The sequence below is a fragment of the Telmatherina bonti genome (assembly GCF_933228915.1).
Source record: "Telmatherina bonti genome assembly, chromosome: 15".
Lineage (NCBI taxonomy): Eukaryota > Metazoa > Chordata > Actinopteri > Atheriniformes > Telmatherinidae > Telmatherina > Telmatherina bonti.
In genome coordinates this window covers 5,205,053-5,228,630 of record NC_136613.1, presented here as the reverse complement: position 1 = coordinate 5,228,630, position 23,578 = coordinate 5,205,053, and the positions used below count along the sequence as shown (strand labels likewise).

The following is a 23,578-nucleotide window of genomic DNA, read 5'->3' as shown; positions in this document are numbered from 1 at the left end:
CAGCACGCTGTATATTAGCCAGTTTTTTAATCAGTCCCTGTGTTTAGCTAAGATCTGGCAACCAGAGGTGTATAACCCAAGTCCTGTCCAGCAGCTGTTCCAACCAGTCACTAAACCAGCTGAATTTAATCAGCTCAGCTCCACTGCAGGTAGACGAGCCTGTTCTACATCCACAGGTAGATCCAACAACATGGCAGGACTTCCAGGCTTCCCCTGACTATGTGCCAAAGTGTCCTTGGGCAAGACACTAAACCCTAAGTTGCCTCCCGATGTGCCTATCGTGGTATGAATGTGTACTTGAGTCACTTTGGATAAAAGTGTCTGCTAAATGACTGTAGAATAGCATAGAATTTTAACTTTGCATGCTTCTGTGGAGAAAGTTGATTGGCCACCTTTCAGAGGGCTGGTGCTTGACTGGTGCATTAAGAAGACCAGTCAGGACGTATAAGGTAGCCCTACTCTTTCAAGAAAATTGCTTTGAACCAGAATACATCATATGCTTTTAAGCAATTTAGGACACATGCATATCCGCCTTATTGATCCAAATCCGAGTCCGTTTCTTGGAAAGTCGCTTCGTTTGGGGAAATGTGAACGTGCTCTAAACGAATTCTGATTCGGACCAAAGAAGCGGACTCAGTCCGCCTGCAAACGCAGGTCTCGGGCAGTTCCAAGCGGACCAAATACAGGAAGCTAACTACAAAACCAGTCCCTTCCTGCATGTGGCGTAGCGTTGCATTGTGGGTAAATCCATAGCGATGGCGTTAAGGGTCCTCTGCCTCATCTGGTGTTCATACTGCCTCCATTGTTGCAGTGGATTTCTGCAGGATACTTGCATAAGACACAATAAAAACCCAAACAGCCATAGTTTGGTCTCCATGTTTAACTGGCAGGTGGAGGAAACAGTTTTCTTCTTCACGCCGGTCTGGTCCTCTCTTCTGCTAAATACTAGTGCAGCGCCACCTCTGGTGGGAATGGGGAGATATTATTCTAATGGTTTGACTGGTTTGACCAAAGAGCAGCGTGAACACAGTCTGCATGGATACACCCCCCTACAGCCGGACCCAGTCCCCAATCGGACTGAGTCTAGCGGACTATCCTGATGGGAATGCAGCCTTGAACCCAGTTATAACTTTGGCTTCTTTCTGGTCCAGTATTTCACTGATCCTGAATAATGGCTGGTCTGGATCAATGACACTATTGGAAGGTCCAGATGCATCTGGACTGTTGGCCGAAGCCTCATCAGAAATGGTCTCCATGCAAACCTGAAGTCAAAATGCCAGTTTTAGGAAGGGAAACGGCGGGGGGGGAGGCTGAGGTACGTCACATGACACAAGAACTGGACTGAAGATCAGTGGGAACCGGTGTGCTGCAGGGATGGATCCTCCCCAGATCCCGGTCAGGACTGAAGCAGTGTGGGATCATCTGGACAGACAACAGAACAAAAAGCAGAAACATCCAAAGAGCTTTGGTCTCCAGGTCCTTCAAGGCGCCTCGAGAGCGACTGCCTTTTTCCCTGTTTTCCTGTGAATATATGAAGAAATGAGATCAGGACTTGTTGACAGAACTGTGGACACACTGTGACTGCAGCAAACATCATTCTCTTTTACTCAGACTGAACGGCGACGTCCACGCATCTCCTCTCAGTTTCAGCAGACAGTAACGGATCATTCACACACACTGAGGTCAACTTCAGCTGCTGGTGTCCCCAATTTCTCCATCGCTTTGACCTCCAGGGTCACATGACCACCTCTGTGTTCTCTCTTCCCTCCAGGATGAAGAACAAGCTCTGGTACTTTGAGTTCGGCACCACTGAGACCATATCCGCCACCTGCAAGAAGCTCAACGAATGCATTGAAGTGGAGGTGAGTAGCTGCTTCACTCCGTTAAAAATCTTCCTCTAAAGGACCTTTTGGTCCTTGGGCTGTTTTGTAAAATGTAAATTTATTTTTATCATTTAAACCGTTTAAAAGCCAGTTTATATACATAGTACCACCTTTTCCTTCCACATGGCATAAATTATTTCTATTCGATTGATAATAATAAAGATTTTCTTGTGTATTCTGGGACATGTCAAAGATATCCGACAATGCTGATTTTGATCAGTTATTACTTTTATTTGCAAAGCAAAAGAAAAAAAAAGATCCTCTTTCCAATTAAATGCTTCGACATGCTGTGTTTGATGTTTAGACGTACAAAGTCGTGGTACTGCATATCTTCACTGTAACTGACAGACCATAAAGTACTTTTATGTTTTTTTAGAAGTAGCAGAAGTTGACAGGTGAAGTATTTGCTTACAGATGAGGCGAGTTATTCATAGAACGCCGTCGGAGTCCTGCTTTGTAGAAACTGATTACCTCATTCTGTCGCACAGCGTTGCGTAATCTGTCACCTGGCTGCTCCAAAGCGAGTCAGATATTTCTAAGATACTACCAGGCGATGAAGAGTTTCAGCGTGCAGGTTGTTTCGGGTCGGGAACACAGGCAGGTCGGTCCAGTACCAGTACCCTCCTCTTCCTCAGCAATGCCACTATAAGGTAGCAGAATGTGGTTCTTCATCGTCTTGTTCAGAAAAGCAGAGACGACGACGGAAACGATGCAGAAGATGATGCGACCCGGTACCGTCACAGAACCCAGGATCCGGCCCGGTACGTCACAGAACCCAGGATCCGGCCCGGTACGTCACAGAACCCAGGATCCGGTCCGGTACCCTCACAGAACCCATGATCCGGCCCCGTACCGTCACAGAACCCAGGATCCGGCCCGGTACGTCACAGAACCCAGGATCCGGCCCGGTACCGTCACAGAACCCAGGATCCGGCCCGGTACCGTCACAGAACCCAGGATCCGGCCCGGTACGTCACAGAACCCAGGATCCGGCCCGGTACCGTCACAGAACCCAGGATCCGGCCCCGTACCGTCACAGAACCCAGGATCCGGCCCGGTACGTCACAGAACCCAGGATCCGGCCCGGTACGTCACAGAACCCAGGATCCGGCCCGGTACCGTCACAGAACTCAGGATCCGGCCCGGTACGTCACAGAACCCAGGATCCGGCCCGGTACCGTCACAGAACTCAGGATCCGGCCCCGTACCGTCACAGAACCCAGGATCCGGCCCCGTACCGTCACAGAACCCAGGATCCGGCCCCGTACCGTCACAGAACCCAGGATCCGGCCCGGTACCGTCACAGAACCCAGGATCCGGCCCCGTACCGTCACAGAACCCAGGATCCGGCCCCGTACCGTCACAGAACCCAGGATCCGGCCCCGTACCGTCACAGAACCCAGGATCCGGCCCGGTACGTCACAGAACCCAGGATCCGGCCCGGTACCGTCACAGAACCCAGGATCCGGTCCGGTACCGTCACAGAACCCAGGATCCGGCCCGGTACGTCACAGAACCCAGGATCCGGCCCGGTACCGTCACAGAACCCAGGATCCGGCCCGGTACCGTCACAGAACCCATGATCCGGCCCGGTACCGTCACAGAACCCAGGATCCGGCCCCGTACCGTCACAGAACCCAGGATCCGGCCCCGTACCGTCACAGAACCCAGGATCCGGCCCGGTACGTCACAGAACCCAGGATCCGGTCCGGTACCCTCACAGAACCCATGATCCGGCCCCGTACCGTCACAGAACCCAGGATCCGGCCCGGTACGTCACAGAATCCAGGATCCGGCCCGGTACGTCACAGAACCCAGGATCCGGTCCGGTACCCTCACAGAACCCATGATCCGGCCCCGTACCGTCACAGAACCCAGGATCCGGCCCCGTACCGTCACAGAACCCAGGATCCGGCCCCGTACCGTCACAGAACCCAGGATCCGGCCCCGTACCGTCACAGAACCCAGGATCCGGCCCGGTACCGTCACAGAACCCAGGATCCGGCCCGGTACCGTCACAGAACCCAGGATCCGGTCCGGTACCCTCACAGAACCCAGGATCCGGCCCGGTACCGTCACAGAACCCAGGATCCGGCCCCGTACCGTCACAGAACCCAGGATCTGGCCCGGTACCGTCACAGAACCCAGGATCTGGCCCGGTACCGTCACAGAACCCAGGATCCGGCCCCGTACCGTCACAGAACCCAGGATCCGGTCCGGTACGTCACAGAACCCAGGATCTGGCCCGGTACCGTCACAGAACCCAGGATCCGGCCCCGTACCGTCACAGAACCCAGGATCCGGCCCGGTACGTCACAGAACCCAGGATCCGGCCCCGTACCGTCACAGAACCCATGATCCGGCCCCGTACCGTCACAGAACCCAGGATCCGGCCCGGTACCGTCACAGAACCCATGATCCGGCCCGGTACCGTCACAGAACCCAGGATCCGGCCCCGTACCGTCACAGAACCCAGGATCCGGCCCCGTACCGTCACAGAACCCAGGATCCGGCCCCGTACCGTCACAGAACCCAGGATCCGGCCCGGTACCGTCACAGAACCCAGGATCCGGCCCGGTACCGTCACAGAACCCAGGATCCGGCCCCGTACCGTCACAGAACCCAGGATCCGGCCCGGTACCGTCACAGAACCCAGGATCCGGCCCGGTACCGTCACAGAACCCAGGATCCGGTCCGGTACCCTCACAGAACCCAGGATCCGGCCCGGTACCGTCACAGAACCCAGGATCCGGCCCGGTACGTCACAGAACCCAGGATCCGGCCCCGTACCGTCACAGAACCCAGGATCCGGTCCGGTACCCTCACAGAACCCAGGATCCGGCCCGGTACGTCACAGAACCCAGGATCCGGCCCGGTACCGTCACAGAACCCAGGATCCGGTCCGGTACCCTCACAGAACCCAGGATCCGGCCCCGTACCGTCACAGAACCCCGATCCGACTCAATACCGTCACAGAACCTTGATCAGGCCTGGTACCGTCACAGAATCCAGGATCCGGCCCCGTACCGTCACAGAACCCAGGATCCGGCCCGGTACGTCACAGAACCCAGGATCCGGCCCGGTACGTCACAGAACCCATGATCCGACTCAATACCGTCACAGAACCTTGATCAGGCCTGGTACCGTCACAGAATCCAGGATACGGCCTGGTACAGTCACAGAACCGAGATCTGGACTTGTACCGTCACAAAACCCTGACCCAACCCGGTACCGTCACAGAACCCTGACCCAACCCAGTATCGTCAACGAAGACTGATCTGGCTCCGTACATCACAGAACCAGACTTTTGGACTTGTTTTTTTCTCTTTGCTTCAACAAAGACCCGGAACACGAACCAGTCTGACCACAGTCCGGGTTTCCAGTATGTGATGGTCCTCTCAGATGTGGAGAAGCGGACTCTGGAATTCTGGACCGGGTCAGCGGGCTCCGTAAAGTGACATCTGTGAATGTAACTCTGGACTGTGGAGCTTGATGAGGGTTTCCATGGTAACCCATGTTCACGTGGTTCCACCAGCTGGTGACGGTGATGGTTCTGGAAGCAGAACCAGAGACGGATCAGAGACCACCACGTCCAGCTTCGGCTGATTTAACGATGTTCTGACTGCAGAGGAGAAAAACCTTCCATCTTCATTTGAGGAACATTTTCATGATTTTCTCACCTTTCAGAGACAAACTGGATCTTCTGAACATTGTTTATTTAACCTCCTGTTAAAGACCCAGCGTTACTGATGGGACGCATCGTACGGCGCAGGAAGTGATTTCATAGCCTTGATTCCCTGCCTACATTGATCCAACCCAGCTGTTCCTCAGTTTCCTATCAGAGATGATGTAACCATCTGCCAATGAAAGCGCTGCTTGGCTGATCCAGACAGAATTCAGGCTCAAGTGCAGACCGTTGAAGGTAAAATGATAAAGCTATGATGTGATCGATTCTAAGAGGCTGAGGATGAGGTTTCTTTGGCAAAAATAATTGAATAAAACCCGCTTTTTATACCAGACTGCCCGCAGATGACACGATTATGCTTTAAAATCCTTGACATTCAATCATGCTCAATAACTGTGATTCAGAGCAGGAAGACAGAGCATCTGCTTGTGAAACAATACCAAGATGGACTGAAAAAATGTTCCGATAAGGCGACGCTGCAGTCAGTCGGGGTTGTTTGTGTCCGAAGACAAGAAAGACTTCTTCTATAACTGGCACTGGTGAAGACACAGTTTGCATCAATGACAACACATTTCACACGACCAAATGACAGAGACGTGACACCAAAAACATGTTCACATCAGCTGTATTGATCTGATTCCGAGCCTGTTTGCTCGGAAAGTCGCTTCGCTTGAGGAAATGTGAATAGCGACTCGGTCCGCCTACAAACGCAGGTCTCGTCCCGTTCCAAGCGGACCAAATACAGGAAGCGGACTACAAAACAAGTCCCTTCCTGCATGTGGCGTAGCGTTGCATTGTGGGTAAATCCATCGCGATGGCGTTAAGGGTCCTCTGCCTCGTCTGGTGTTCATACTGCCTCCATTGTTGCAGTGGATTTCTGCAGGATACTTGCATAAGACACAATAAAAACCCAAAACAGCCATAGTTTGGTCTCCATGTTTAACTGGCAGGTGGAGGAAACAGAGTTTTCTTCTTCACGCCGGTCTGGTCCTCTCTTCTGCTAAATACTAGTGCAGCGCCACCTCTGGTGTGGACCACAACCTGATGTAGACCACAACCTGATGTGGACCATAACCTGATGTAGACCACAACCTGATGTAGACCACAACCTGATGTAGACCACAACCTGATGTGGACCATAACCTGATGTAGACCACAAGTTGATGTGGACCACAACCTGATATAGACCACAACCTGATGTAGACCACAACCTGATGTAGACCACAACCTGATGTGGACCACAACCTGATGTAGACCACAAGTTGATGTGGACCACAACCTGATGTAGACCACAACCTGATGTAGACCACAAGTTGATGTGGACCACAACCTGATGTAGACCACAAGTTGATGTGGACCACAACCTGATGTAGACCACAAGTTGATGTAGACCACAACCTGATGTAGACCACAAGTTGATGTGGACCACAACCTGATGTAGACCACAAGTTGATGTGGACCACAACCTGATGTAGACCACAACCTGATGTAGACCACAACCTGATGTAGACCACAAGTTGATGTGGACCACAACCTGATGTAGACCACAACCTGATATAGACCACAACCTGATGTAGACCACAACCTGATGTAGACCACAACCTGATGTAGACCACAACCTGATGTGGACCATAACCTGATGTAGACCACAACCTGATGTGGACCACAACCTGATGTAGACCACAACCTGATGTAGACCACAACCTGATGTGGACCATAACCTGATGTAGACCACAACCTGATGTGGACCACAACCTGATGTAGACCACAACCTGATGTAGACCACAACCTGATATAGACCACAACCTGATGTAGACCACAACCTGATATAGACCACAACCTGATGTGGACCACAACCTGATGTAGACCACAACCTGATGTGGACCACAACCTGATGTAGACCACAACCTGATGTGGACCATAACCTGATGTAGACCACAACCTGATGTGGACCACAACCTGATATAGACCACAACCTGATGTAGACCACAACCTGATGTAGACCACAACCTGATATAGACCACAACCTGATGTAGACCACAACCTGATATAGACCACAACCTGATGTGGACCACAACCTGATGTAGACCACAACCTGATGTGGACCACAACCTGATGTAGACCACAAGTTGATGTGGACCACAACCTGATGTAGACCACAACCTGATGTAGACCACAACCTGATGTAGACCACAAGTTGATGTGGACCACAACCTGATATAGACCACAACCTGATATAGACCACAACCTGATGTGGACCACAACCTGATGTAGACCACAACCTGATGTGGACCACAACCTGATGTGGACCACAACCTGATATAGACCACAACCTGATGTAGACCACAACCTGATATAGACCACAACCTGATGTAGACCACAACCTGATGTAGACCACAACCTGATGTGGACCACAACCTGATGTAGACCACAACCTGATGTAGACCACAACTTGATATAGACCACAACCTGATGTGGACCATAACCTGATGTGGACCACAACCTGATGTAGACCACAACCTGATGTAGACCACAAGTTGATGTGGACCACAACCTGATGTAGACCACAAGTTGATGTGGACCATAACCTGATGTAGACCACAACCTGATATAGACCACAACCTGATGTGGACCACAACCTGATGTAGACCACAACCTGATGTGGACCACAACCTGATGTAGACCACAAGTTGATGTGGACCACAACCTGATGTAGACCACAACCTGATGTAGACCACAAGTTGATGTGGACCACAACCTGATGTAGACCACAACCTGATGTAGACCACAACCTGATATAGACCACAACCTGATGTGGACCATAACCTGATGTGGACCACAACCTGATGTAGACCACAACCTGATATAGACCACAACCTGATGTAGACCACAACCTGATGTAGACCACAACCTGATATAGACCACAACCTGATGTGGACCACAACCTGATGTAGACCACAACCTGATGTGGACCACAACCTGATGTAGACCACAAGTTGATGTGGACCACAACCTGATGTAGACCACAACCTGATGTAGACCACAACCTGATGTAGACCACAAGTTGATGTGGACCACAACCTGATATAGACCACAACCTGATATAGACCACAACCTGATGTGGACCACAACCTGATGTAGACCACAACCTGATGTGGACCACAACCTGATGTAGACCACAACCTGATATAGACCACAACCTGATGTAGACCACAACCTGATGTGGACCACAACCTGATGTAGACCACAACCTGATGTAGACCACAACCTGATGTGGACCACAACCTGATGTAGACCACAACCTGATGTAGACCACAACCTGATATAGACCACAACCTGATGTAGACCACAACCTGATATAGACCACAACCTGATGTGGACCATAACCTGATGTGGACCACAACCTGATGTAGACCACAACCTGATGTAGACCACAAGTTGATGTGGACCACAACCTGATGTAGACCACAAGTTGATGTGGACCACAACCTGATGTAGACCACAACCTGATGTAGACCACAACCTGATATAGACCACAACCTGATATAGACCACAACCTGATATAGACCACAACCTGATATAGACCACAACCTGATGTGGACCATAACCTGATGTAGACCACAAGTTGATGTGGACCACAACCTGATGTAGACCACAACCTGATGTAGACCACAAGCTGATGTGGACCACAAGTTGATGTGGACCACAAGCTGATGTGGACCACAAGTTGATGTGGACCACAACCTGATGTAGACCACAACCTGATATAGACCACAACCTGATATAGACCACAACCTGATGTAGACCACAACCTGATATAGACCACAACCTGATATAGACCACAACCTGATATAGACCACAACCTGATGTGGACCATAACCTGATGTAGACCACAACCTGATGTAGACCACAACCTGATGTAGACCACAACCTGATGTGGACCACAAGTTGATGTGGACCACAACCTGATGTAGACCACAACCTGATATAGACCACAAGCTGATATAGACTACAACCTGATGTGGACCACAACCTGATGTAGACCACAACCTGATGTAGACCACAACCTGATGTGGACCATAACCTGATGTAGACCACAACCTGATATAGACCACAAGCTGATGTGGACCACAAGTTGATGTGGACCACAACCTGATGTAGACCACAAGCTGATGTGGACCACAAGTTGATGTGGACCACAACCTGATGTAGACCACAACCTGATATAGACCACAACCTGATGTAGACCACAAGCTGATGTGGACCACAAGTTGATGTGGACCACAACCTGATGTAGACCACAAGCTGATGTGGACCACAACCTGATGTGGACCACAACCTGATGTAGACCACAACCTGATATAGACCACAAGCTGATATAGACTACAACCTGATGTGGACCACAACCTGATGTGGACCACAACCTGATGTAGACCACAACCTGATGTAGACCACAACCTGATGTGGACCACAACCTGATGTAGACCACAACCTGATGTAGACCACAACCTGATATAGACCACAAGTTGATGTGGACCACAACCTGATGTGGACCACAACCTGATGTAGACCACAAGCTGATATAGACTACAACCTGATGTGGACCACAACCTGATGTAGACCACAACCTGATGTGGACCACAACCTGATATAGACCACAACCTGATGTGGACCACAACCTGATGTAGACCACAACCTGATGTAGACCACAACCTGATATAGACCACAACCTGATGTGGACCACAACCTGATGTAGACCACAACCTGATGTGGACCACAACCTGATGTAGACCACAACCTGATGTGGACCACAACCTGATGTAGACCACAACCTGATGTAGACCACAACCTGATATAGACCACAACCTGATGTGGACCACAACCTGATGTAGACCACAACCTGATGTAGACCACAACCTGATATAGACCACAACCTGATGTGGACCACAACCTGATGTAGACCACAACCTGATGTGGACCACAACCTGATGTAGACCACAACCTGATGTGGACCACAACCTGATGTAGACCACAACCTGATGTGGACCACAACCTGATGTGGACCATAACCTGATGTAGACCACAAGCAACCGTGACATAACGGTCCCTGATAGATAAAACCTGGAAAGTCTGGACCAGATGAAGTGGGTTTTTCTTCGTGCACGGTGTTGTTTGTGTTCGTGGTTTCTTGCAGCTTGGACTCAGCACTAATCAGCTGTGTGTGCTGAGTCACAGCAGTGTGTTTTTATTATTCTGTAGATCAGCTCGGACACAATGAAATAAATCGGTCCATGATTGTTCTTAGTCCACATGATGTGTTTCCGTTGCCGTTCCCGCCGGCTGCTGTCGCATCACCGTGGAGTCTTCTAGTGAATCAGAGTTAAACTTTAAAGTCTTAATCCTGAATTAAACATCAAGTAAAGCAGTTTCATCTTCTCTCCACATCCCAGTGTGACGGGATCATCCTGGACCTGAGCAACACTTCCCTGGAGGGAATCGCCGTTCTCAACATTCCCAGCATGCACGGCGGCTCCAATCTTTGGGGCGAGACGAAAAAGAGGCGGAACTACAACCGAATGAGCAAGAAGGTTGCAGACAGGATGCCGTCCAGCACCGTCACAGACGCTAAGGAGCTCAAGTTCTGCATGCAAGGTGAGTCAAGAGTCCCACGTTTTCATCGATCCCAAACACACCCAATCAGGTCCACCTGTTCCGCACAAACATCCAATCAGCCAATCACATGGCGACCAGAATGGCTACGTTTACATGGGAGTTTTCCTTTCTCTTTAAATCTGAATAAAAGTTCATTTAGCTTTAAATTGGTGAAAAATGGAAAAGTCCATTAATCCTGTCGTTTTGCACATGCTCATTGCCTCGTCCCGTCCTGATGAAACAACATATTCCACGTTGTTTCGCCTCTTCGGTCGTCTGTCTTCCTTCTCAGCTGCTGATAAAAGTAAAGTAGTATACTCGTGTTGAGCTGCTGCTTCAAAATTATAATCAAAATAACAACAAAACTGGTTCTTATCATGTAGTTTTCCATGTTACGACAAAAGAAACGAGAAGCAGGAAGTGGACGTCGGTACATGACACCCGCTCCCTGTCCAATCAGAACGCTTCTCAACCAGCTAATCTAAGCCGGATTAAAGTCAGGACGTGTTTCACGTAAACTTCCATTTGGAGTTATTATTCCCATGTAAACCCGTAGGAGAATATGATTAATTCTGAATTATTTCATTCTGATTTTAAAAATATCATGAAACCGTACTCAGTGTGGACCTGATGAAAACTTTAGTTTTCTGTTTCAGCAACACACCTTGGTCCGCTGAAGTGGATTTAATCAATAGCAGCACTGGGCTGAATAACAAGCAGCCCCTCATTAGTCTTTACCAGAAATTAATGCCATTGTTGCATCACAGAATGAGTTCAGGGTTTGTGTTTGAAGAGGCTCTTCATTAAAGGAGTCCTATTTTGGTATTTGGAGTTTTCTGAGCTTTCTTCAGTGTTACAGTGTTGAATCCTCATCAGACATGTGAACGACACTGTTTTTTATCACCTCAACGTTTGAGTTTGAGCTCCAGCATGCTCTCCGTTCGGTTTCCATGGCGACAAAAAACACGTGGTTTTAGAGAGTTTTTTCTACTTGGAAATCCTTGTGACGTCCCGGGGGATAAGGTTCGGTGATTGGTTACCTTCTACTGGTTAACAAGGGCATGTACAAATACATCAGGCGGGTGGAAAACGTGGGATAAAGTTATTTCCAACGATGGCTGGTGAGTTTACCAAAGAGAGACATCCTGCTGCATTCGTTGCTGTGGGTTGCTGTTTTCCACTTCGTTTCAACATACATGTTCCAACATGTAGGGCTGTATGCTATGTGTTGACATTGTATTTTGTTTTTTTTTTATTGAGTTCATATGAGCCTAATCCTTCTGTTTATGAGACGTTACAATGACGGTGAAAGCAGGTGCGGTGCGCGCTCCCGATGTAGTGCAGTGGCGGGAGGCGGGGCTTAATGCGGAAGAGTCTCAATCCACTCGTTTTGCCCGCAGGCTGATCTGACAGCCTACGGAGAGGGTCGGTCTGAAGTAAATAAAGCCATTTGTGACAATAACTCCATCAATCCCAGTCCTTCTGGGCTCAGAAATAACAATAAATTAGCCTGAAATGCACAGAATAGTTCCACTTTAAACATGGTTTTAGTTTGGCAGGAGACTAAAAACCGATCTCTCTTCCTGCTTCACACTTCCTGTTAAAACAAATTTAACAAAAAAATAGCAAAAGGAAATGAATGTGATCTGTGTACCATCACATTGTTGGGATGTGATGGTGTTGGATCAGAAGCTCTGCAGCTGGTAACGTGATGCATCTCATACTTTACATTCAGTCTCATATTTACAGATTATTTGGTGGTTCTTGGGAACAGGAAGTGATGTGTTTCTGCACATGAACCCATTAATCCACCTGCAACACTGCGTCAGACACAACCAGTAAATACAGCTTGTAAACAGAAAATTATTTTCCTCTTCAGATTTGAGCATTTAGCCGAAGCCTATATGTGATGCCTGACACCTTTCAGTCGCATTCAGTCTGATAACCTATAAAACTTCCTGGCATCAGTTCACAGGACGGACGACGGTATTTGCTAATTATTCTCACTGATACTTTTTGTGAAATTTAACTGAATAAATTCAGTTAATCCAATGTCAACACATGAATTCAGATATGGAACAAATAAAGAATTATAAAACAGATTTTGTGCATCCACGTTGTTTGTCCATAGGAGCTCACCTATGGTCATGAGCTGTGGGTCATGACCGAAAGAACGAGATCTCGTATACAGGCGGCTGAAATGAGTTTCCTCCGCAGGGTGGCCGGGCTCTCCCTTAGAGATAGGGTGAGGAGCTCGGTCATCCGGGAGGGGCTCAGAGTAGAGCCGCTGCTCCTTCGCATCGAGAGGAACCAGTTGAGGTGGCTCGGGCATCTGGTCAGGATGCCTCCTGGACCTCCCTGGTGAGGTGTTCCAGGTACGTCCCTCTGGGAGGAGACCCCGGGGAAGACCCAGGACACGCTGGAGGGATTATATCTCTCGACTGGCCTGGGAACGCCTCGGGATCCCCCCGCAGAGTTGGCAAATGTGGCTGGGGAGAGGGAAGTCTGGGCTTCCCTGCTCAGGCTGCTGCCCCCGCGACCCGACCCCGGATAAGCGGCTGAAAATGAAGATGAAGAAGATTTTGTGCATTATTGACCAATAAATTCTTCATTTTATGCAGCTTTGCTGATGTTTTTGGTACAGTAATTCGTTTATCATTAATATTATATTAATATTATCATTAATATCATCTATTTTTATTCAAAAACAATGTACGAACATATTAATATAATTATTATTATTGTTGTTGTTCTTCTTCTTGTTATTATTATTAAACCAACTGACATTGATGATGAATATGTCCCCACCATCAGTGAAAAGGCATGAATTCAATTCAATTCAACTTTATTTATATAGCGTCATGGCAATGCCATCTCAAGACGCTTTACAGACAGAGGGGAAAACATAATGAAGGCCAATTCATAACAGCCTATATAAGGAAACCAACAGATTGAGTTGAGTCCAACTCAATCTCCCATCCTGAGCAAGCACACTGGCGACAGTGGGAAGGAAAAAACTCCCTTTTAACAGGAAGGAAACCTCCGGCAGAACCCGGCTCAGGACAGGCAGCCATCTGCCTCTGCTGTGTGGGGGGAAGAGGACAGAAAGACAACAGACAACAGGAACTGCTACTCCCGGCCAGGGAGACCTGCTGAGACAGGAGACATACATGTTAATGATGCAACACTGTTATGGGGGGGGGGGGGGGGGGGGGGGGGGTAAAAGAAAGAGATAAAGAGAAAAAGAAAGAAGCTCAGTGTATCAGGAAATGTCCCTCAGCAGTCTAAACCTATAGCAGCATAACTGAGGGATGCTAACCATCCCTAGCTATAGGACTTATCAAAAAGATAAGTCTTCAGCCTAGTCTTAAAGGTGGGGAGGGTGTCTGCTTCCCTAACACTAACTGGGAGCTTATTCCATAAGAGAGGGGCCTGATAACCAAAGGCTCTGCCTCCTGCTCGGCTCTTTGAGACTCTAGGAACCACAAGTAAGCCTGCAGTCTGCGAACGAAGTACTCTGCTTGGTATATAAGGAACAATGAGGTCTTTGATATAAAGTGGTGCCTGGTTGTGGAGGGCTTTATATGTAAGGAGAAGGATTTTAAATTCTATTCTAGATTCAACAGGCAGCCAATGAAGAGAGGCTAAAACTGGAGAAATATGATCTCTCCTGCTGGTTCTGGTCAGGACTCTGGCTGCAGAATTCTGGATCAGCTGAAGGCTTTTCAGGGCATATTTAGGACAGCCCAGTAATAGAGAGTTACAGTAATCTAGTCTCGAAGTAACAAAAGCATGAACCAGTTTTTCTGCATCACTCTGAGACAGAATGTCCCTAATTTTGGCTATATTACGTAAATGAAAGAAGGCTGTTTTAGTAACCTGCTTAATATGTGGACCAAAGGACAGGTCAGGGTCAAATATTACTCCAAGGTTTCTCACTGTAGCACTGGAAGCTAAAGTAATGCCATCCAGGTTCATTACAAAACCGGAAAATTTAGCTCTGAGTTTTTCAGATCCAACGAGAATTACTTCAGTCTTATCTGAGTTTAAGAGGAGAAAATTTCTAGACATCCAAGTCTTTATGTCTATGAGACAATTTTGTAGCCTATTGGGCTGATTTGTTTCATCTGGTTTAAAGGGTAAGTATATTTGAGTATCATCTGCATAACAATGAAAGTTTATTCCATGCTGTCTAATAATTTTGCCTAAAGGGAGCATATATAGCGTGAAGAGTATTGGTCCAAGTACAGAACCTTGAGGAACTCCATGACTTACTGTAGTTTGGGAGGAGGACTTGTCATTTACATGAACGAACTGAAGTCTATCAGATAAATATGATTTAAACCAGCTTAACACTGTACCTGTAATTCCAACCACCTGTTCTAGTCTTTGTAACAGAATGTTATGATCGACTGTATCAAATGCAGCACTAAGATCAAGCAAGATAAGTACGGACACAAGTCCTTTGTCTGAGGCCATAAGAAGGTCATTAGTAACTTTCACCAATGCCGTCTCAGTGCTATGATGAGCTCTAAATCCTGACTGAAACTCCTCGCATAAATTATTTCTGCTCAGGTGGGCATGTAGCTGAGCTGAAACTATTTTCTCCAGAATTTTGGACATAAACGGGAGGTTAGATATAGGTCTATAATTTGCTATCACCTCTGGATCCAGAGATTGCTTTTTAAGTAAAGGCTTGATTACAGCAGTTTTAAATGATTGAGGTACATATCCTGTCACTAAAGACATATTGATAAGATTTAGTAGTGATGTATTAATTAAAGGGAAAATGTCCTTAAAGAGGCTCGTTGGGAGAGGGTCTAAGATACAGGTGGATGGTTTAGATTAAGCTATTATTTTAGTTAATTCAGAGGGTTGGACAGGACAGAAACTATTTAGACACAAGTCAGATCCTGGTTCTAAGGATGCTTCGGAGGCCACAACAGGCTCAACATTATAGGTAGAAGGAAGAGTATTGTGAATTTGATCTCTAATAGTGTCAATTTTATTCCTGAAAAAATACATGAAATCATCACAGCTAAGTGAGAAAGGAATACATGGCTCCACAGCGCTCCGGCTCCTAGTAAGCCTAGCTACAGTGCTGAAAAGAAACTGAGGGTTGTTTTTGTTTTCCTCTATCAATGATGAATAATAAGCTGTTCTTGCCGTACGTAAGGCTTTTTTGTATACGCTTAAACTTTCTTTCCAGGTTAAGTGAGACTCCTCTAGTCCTGATGAACGCCACCTGTTTTCCAAACGCCTTGATGCCTGTTTTAGAGCTCGAAGCTGGGAATTAAACCAGGGAGCCTTCATAATCTTACCTAATTTCTTCTTCTTTAGGGGAGCAACATTATCCAAGGTTGTACGCATTGAAGCTGTTATAGTATCAGCATGTTGATCAATCTGAGCAGGAGTAAGGCTTAAAGGGGGACTCTCAGTCATGCTAACACATGGTAGAGGTGAAAAAATTGATTCAATTGATTGTTTAAATTTTGTAATATTATTGTCTGATAAACATCAACTATAGTAGAATTTATTTTTGGTCAGTGAGTAATCAAATAAAGTGAATTCAAAGGTTAATAAGAAGTGATCGGACAAGACAGGGTTTTGAGGAAATACTTTGAGCTTATCAGTCTCAATACCAGATGTTAGAACCAGATCAAGAGTATGACCATGAGAGTGAGTGGCTCCATGGACATTTTGTGAAAACCCAATTGAGTTTAGAATAGAGCTAAAGGAAATGTTTAAACTATCATTTTCATCGTCAACATGAATATTAAAATCACCTAGTACAATGACTTTATCAGTAGTCAGCACTAACTCAGACAAGAGATCAGAGAATTCGGTCAGAAACTCGGAGTAAGGTCCAGGTGGGCGATACACTAATGCTAAAAGGAGCGGTTTCTCTGAATTCCATTTTGGATGAGATAAATTTAATGTCAGGAATTCAAAGGATTTATAGTTAGTTTTGTGCTTAGGATTAATTAAAAATTCTGACTTAAAGATAGCTGCAACACCTCCTCCTCTGCCTGTAGTTCTAGGAATGTGAAAGTTTAAATAGTTAGCTGGCGTAGCTTCATTAATACTAACATAATCCTCTTGCTGTAACCAGGTTTCCGTAAAACAGAATAAATCAATGTGGTGATCACCTATCAAGTCATTGACTAATAAAGACTTATTTGGGAGGGATCTGATATTCAGTAGGCCACACTTTATTGTCTTATTTTCAGATTTTATTAGATCCATTGTTTTTATTTTTATGAGGTTTTCACGATTAACCCGAGGAGTGTTTTTGTGTTGTTTAATTCTTACTGCTGGGGAGTTGTATAAGGTCGGAATGGGGTTTTGGGTGGGCGGCGGCAGGTGGGAAGCTGCAGAAAAGTGTGTAGGACTACAATTCTGCCTCCTGGTCCCAACCCTGAGTTGTCAATTTAGCTGACTAATAAAAGAGTCCATATTGCTAGATAAGAGAGCGGCTCCATCCAACGTGGGATGGATGCCATCTCTCCTAATAAGACCAGGCTTTCCCCAAAAAGCGCTCCAATTATCTATAAAACCCACGTTGTTATCGGGACACCACCTAGACAACCAGCGGTTGAAGGATGACATGCGGCTAAACATGTCATCGCTGATTAAATTTGGCAAGGGACCAGAGAAAACTACGGAGTCCGACATGCTCTTGGCAAAGTTACACACCGAAGCAACATTAATTTTAGTGACCTCCGATTGGCGTAACCGGGTGTCGTTACCGCCGACGTGAATTACAATCTTACGGTATTTACGTTTAGCCTTAGCCAGCAGTTTCAAATACGATTCGACGTCGCCCGCTCTGGCCCCAGGAATGCATTTGACTATGGTCCCCGGTGTCTCTAGAGCCACGTTTCTGACTATGTAACTACCTATTATCAGGGTTTCTGCCTCAGCGGATGTGTCGCCGAGCGGGGAAAATCTGTTAGAAACGTGAACAGGTCGGTGGTGGCCAGTGGGTTTTGGTTTGGGGCTACGCTTCCGCCTGACCGTCGTCCAGCCCGCCTCGGCTCCCGGCTGCGCGGGAACTGCTGAGGGACCGCTAGGTGGGCTAGCTGCCCTGGCTGGTAGCTCCGCACTGGCTAATGGGGGCTTGCTAACTAACTGCTTCCCTAACTGAGTGCAGAGCTGGGCTTCTAACTCGCAGAGCCGAGCCTCCAAGGCTGCCAAGCTGCTACACTTAATACACCTACCGTTATCACTAAAGGAGGCGGAGGAGTAGCTAAACATCAGACACACCGAGCAAGAAAAGGCAGGGGACCGGGGTGTGGGAAGAGAGCTAGCAGCCATGCTAAAACCGAGTGCTTGAGCTGTTTAAGTCAGTAAACAGAAAGCCAAAGATCCCAAAAATAAATGCAATATATAGAACAGTGGTTTGGGAAGATATTGTGCGCTGAAGTGAGTGGTTGGTTAACAATAGATAGAAGTTAGAAAGAAGTTAAAGGAGCCAACGGCTCGTAGCAATCCGCAGTGTAAGGCAAACAGGAAATGACACAATACGTTACCGCAACATCAGCACGTCATGAATGTGGTGGCGCTTACACCACCCCCGTCCCTCCAGCCTCCTCATGCAGATCAACTGTGCAGTTTGTATTTTCTGTCTGAAATTTATCCAAATGCGGTAAAATGTGAAGAAAAAGGAAAAACTTTTGTGTCAGTGTTTTAAAATCTTCATGTCAGTGATAAGTCTGGTGCTTTGGACCAGATCACGCTTCCCTGCAGGTCAGTGGTCACCATGTGACTCCACACCAACTCGTACAGTTGCCAAGCTGGTCTGAAGTAACCGATGCTCGTGCTGAGATTTTCCTCACAAATCTCCACTTGAGCAAATCTGCATGACAATAACACGGCGGGAAACCCTTCAATGCATTTATGTGAAGTGATTTTTAATGGAAGTTAGGGTGGAGGAGTAAATGGACATAAATGAGGAATAACAATGCCTGTAATCAGCTTCTGCTGCGTGTCCGGCCCTTTAATAGTAGCTGGTTGTTTGGCAGCATCTTACTTCTGGTTAGAATAATCCATCCTGCATTTAGTCGTGGCTGTTTGCTTTTCTTTCTATAAAAGTTGACTAAAATGTAATCTTTGGCTGGAAATAATGAAGATATTTAAGTAAAACAGTCCAAATGGAAGCTAGATGTGGAGTACTGGAGTCTGAGTCTTTGGCTGATTATTTGTTTTTGGACTTTTTGGTCTGTTTATTCTTCCATCTGCTGTGGTTTTATTCTTCCATCTGACCCGCTGGTTCCTGAAGCTTCTCTCAGCGTTCACTCTGTGTGGGAGGTGACATTTTTACACGCTCAACATGTGTTATCTCAGCTCTGCTGCTTCAGTCTTGCATCAGCTCTTGCTTTGAGGGTTTATGAGTGCTTGGTGCTCTGCTGGCACGGTGGATGCCCCCCCAAACGGGAAGGTTGGTGGTTCAATCCCCAGACTGCCAATGCGATTAGGTGTCCTTAGCCAATAGGTTTCCATAGTCGGTCTTTGAGGGCCGCAGGTTTTTGGGGTCTCATGCTGCTGTACACATTGGGCAGAACTTGACAACAAGCTGTTGAAGAGAAGCATTTTATTTGAATCAGGTGTGTTGGAGCAGGGAAACTTCTAAAACCTTCAGCACAGAACTGGACACCTTTGCCATTAGCAAAAGACTGAAGGTCACATTGCACGTCTTGTGCACAGCCATCTTCAGGTACTCTGGTCAGGATTCAGGTCTGGACTCGAGATCTGGCTGGACTACTTTTGTTCATGTGATCTCTGCTTGGGGTCATTGTCATGTTGGAGGGGAAATTCCTATTCAGCTGTCTGGCAGATGGCGAGCAGGCTTTGGAACTCTTCATAATACCCTCCACTGTGATTAAAGCCCCATTTCCAGCAACGCCAAAGCATGATACTACCACCACTGTGCGTCACTGTGTGTACGGTGTTACTTTGATCATGCAGACTGGTTTTTCTCATGGAACTCTGGCCAAAACTGTTTCATCATGGTCCCGTCAGACCACAACAAATTTACCTATTGATTGTAGCCAGATTTCAATGTTTTTGTTTGTCACTAAGTCTCTAACAGTCCAGATATATGCAGGAAAAAATAGGGATTTCCTGTAAATCTAGTGTAACTGTAGGTTTACTGGCAGACATCCCATTTTTTCAGGGGTTTTTGGTGATGTATAGATGTACAGAGATGTTGTTCTAAACTGTTTTTAACCTTTTAATGGGTCGTGCAAAGGTTTAAATGCCTCTCCTGACTGATGCCTTTCAACAGTGAGATATTTGTAAAGTTTCTTTGGCTTCTGCTCCATCAGGAAACAGCCGAAATAATTGGAAATCCTACAAAGACAGTCTGAAATATCATGAATACCTCACTGCTCAGCATTTATATGACATCCTGAGAAGAAAGTCAGCTAATCTGAGAAATCTTTGGACGTCAAAGTTTATAATTAGTTCATATAATAAATGTGTATATATTACTCTTCAATAAAAACCTGATCAATTAGAGTAAAGTACTTAGTTGTCTATGGAGAGTAACGAAGTTTCACACATTTCACACAACTATTTAAACTATTTTGTCTTTATCGCTGGGTTCTAGCAGATGTCTGCTTAAATATCAAGTAATTTGAATACATCTATGTAAATTTACAAACTGCACGATCATTAATGTTTTATACAGATTCCTTACTTCTTAATCTAAAAAGTGTGATCATTTATCGAGCTCAAAATGTAAAAATAATTTAAAAAAACTTAAAAATAGTAAAATTTTTCCTGTCCTATCGCATCGTATTGTATTGAATCGCATTGTATCGTATCATATTGAATTGCATTGTATCATATTGCGTCATGTCGTATTACATCATATTACATTGTATTGTATCGCATCGTATCGCATCGTATAGCATCGTATTGTAGTGTGTCGTGTTGTATTGCATCTCATTGTATCGCATTGCATCATATTGGATAATTTGACATCGTATCACATTGTATCACATCTGGAATTTTACTTTTTTTCTTTTTTTTTTTTCATTTTTTACATTTTTTTACAGGAATATTGCTGGGTTTTTTTTTTTGTTGTTGTTGTTTTTTTTTTACTCTTTTTTTTTAAAAAGTGCAATAATCAATAAACCTGAAGAACTAACCATACCAATCTTGGTGCAACCAGTAGTGAATTAATCTCAAATTCAACAGAAAATATGGGTTAACTAAAAAATAGTTACCAGACAAAGTTGTGTCAATACTTTTTCTTTTCAGTGACCTGCTGTAAGCAGTAAAAACGTTAATGAGCTTTTTTTTCATCGTGGTTTTTCATCGTGGTTTTTCATCGTGGTTCACCTTTGTAAATTTCTTCTATGCATTTTTATGACTTTTCTTATGTCAAAAATCAGATTGTGTGACAAAAATAATTTGTCTGATTAGGTGGGTTATTCTACACTCCACAGGATTTTAATGAAGGATTATGGAGCAGAAAATCTCCGCTTCACTTTCTTTTCCTCCACATTCCTGTTGAAGATCAGGTCAACGATTGTTACCTGCTGCGTCATTACCTTTGGTGAGGCATTGTTGGCTTACACCGCTGTGCCAGCCCGATTCTGTCGCTTCTATGCTTAATTTCCAGAATCCTTGGGTCTGCGTGGGGGGGACTACGCAGACGGATACGAACAGCGATCATAAATCCGGCTTTAGGAAGCTGCAGTGGGAGTTTGCATATAAGAACCACGAACAATGAAAAAAAAAATCCATTCATTCACCAAGGTCTCCAGAATCCATCCCGCCTCGGCCTCCGCTACCTTTTCTCAACATCTCTGCTGACTGAACAGAACCTTGTTTCCATGGAGATCTTGGTGCCGTGCTGAAGCAGAAGCTCGAGGAGAAAGAGCAAGGACAGATGATGGGCATGTGAACGTAGCTTATTGGAAAATCAAAATGAGCTGAAAACCATTTTCTGGCTTGTTTATTAAAGTATAAATGATAAAAATCACCTGCTTGTGACGAGGCCTTAAAATGATGGAGATGATACGAAAACCTGCATCCACATTTTTCAGCCAGCAACTTGTAGAAGCTCCTTCAGCCGTGGCAAGCCTCGGTGCTTTTCTAGCTGATCAGTCTCTCTGGTTCTGGTTCTGGTTCTGGTTCTGGTTCTGGTTCCGCTCCACTCTTCTTGGTATCGTTGCTTCAGTTCAGTGAGGTCTGCAGCTCTCTGAAGGTCCCATTGCAGCATCTTAACCCAGTTTAGATCTGGACTTTGGATCATGTCAACACCTGCACTCTATTCTTTGGCAGTAAGTTATGTTTATAAAACACAATTCAACAACCAGGTGATTCCAAGTGCTTTATTTTTATCCTGTTGTACGGGTCGGTTTCAGCCGAGCTTCATCTGTCAGAGAGAAGGCCTTGTGATTTACTCTGGACCACTTCATGGTCCACTCCATGACTGCCAAGTGTCCAGGACCTTTAGCTGCAGAAAAAGCCCAGATCATCATCCCTCCACCACCGTGCTGGTAGTTCCTCTGAACAACCAAAGCCGACCAGCTGAGATTGAGCGGTGATGGTGGGAACGAGGTGTGTGAAAGTAACATCATGCCAAGCCTCCTTCATCTGGAGATATAAACCAATGAGCTTCCGGTTGGAGTTCTGTCCTCCAGCTGCAGATACGACCAGAAATACGACACTTACCAGAGTGCATGCACATGTTTTATGAATCAGGATTATTTTGTACCTGCACACTTCCTAAAGTCCAGTCCAAAACCAGAATTTGGAACTTTTTCTGCGAGCGTTGATGAGTGAAGCTGCTGGTAACTGAGGAACGAAGAAAAGCATTGCCTGATCGTTTAAGGGTTTTCCTGGAGAGCTTAGAGCGAGAAGGTCTCCGTGGCACCGAGCAGCTCAGGACTCACTGATGGTTATTGATCAGCAAGGCGGCGTGGTAAAAAACCGATGACAGGCAATTAACAGGCAAAGGAATTAATAAACAGTTATTTACACGTCTTCAGAATGATGGTAAACGCCATGCAAACACAGTTATAGACAAAGACTTCCTGGCATCAGATTTAGGTTTAGAAGATGGCCATCAGAGCCATCAGGTGAGCTGCATGGACCAATAGTGTTTGCATTCTGACCACGCTGGTCTGGTCAGTCGTTCCAGAAGTCTTGTGGTTTGTTCAGACACAGATTTACCAACTGAAGCCTTGTCGCCATGTTCTCATATTCTCCTACAATCTTCCCAGCAAGCCATACTGGTTTGGTCTTCTCCAACTGGACTGTCACGAACTTTGACATGTTATCCCGGCCTGGAGAGTCTGAGATGGAGGTCTGGAGTTTCTTACAGGTTCTCTGAGCATTGCGT

General features: G+C 46.3%; 1 protein-coding gene across 1 annotated transcript in view; it reads left to right on the top strand.

Annotated features, from left to right (window-relative positions):
* The window catches only part of dgkg (diacylglycerol kinase, gamma), a gene marked incomplete at its 3' end in the record, with an annotated part of 148,202 nt that overhangs the window by 95,215 nt on the left and 29,409 nt on the right, over window positions 1-23,578 (top strand). The window contains exons 22-23 of the mRNA XM_079254506.1: window positions 1,772-1,862; window positions 11,019-11,220. Coding sequence (XP_079110632.1) covers window positions 1,772-1,862; window positions 11,019-11,220 — 293 coding nt within the window. The remainder of the gene's footprint in view (window positions 1-1,771; window positions 1,863-11,018; window positions 11,221-23,578) is intronic.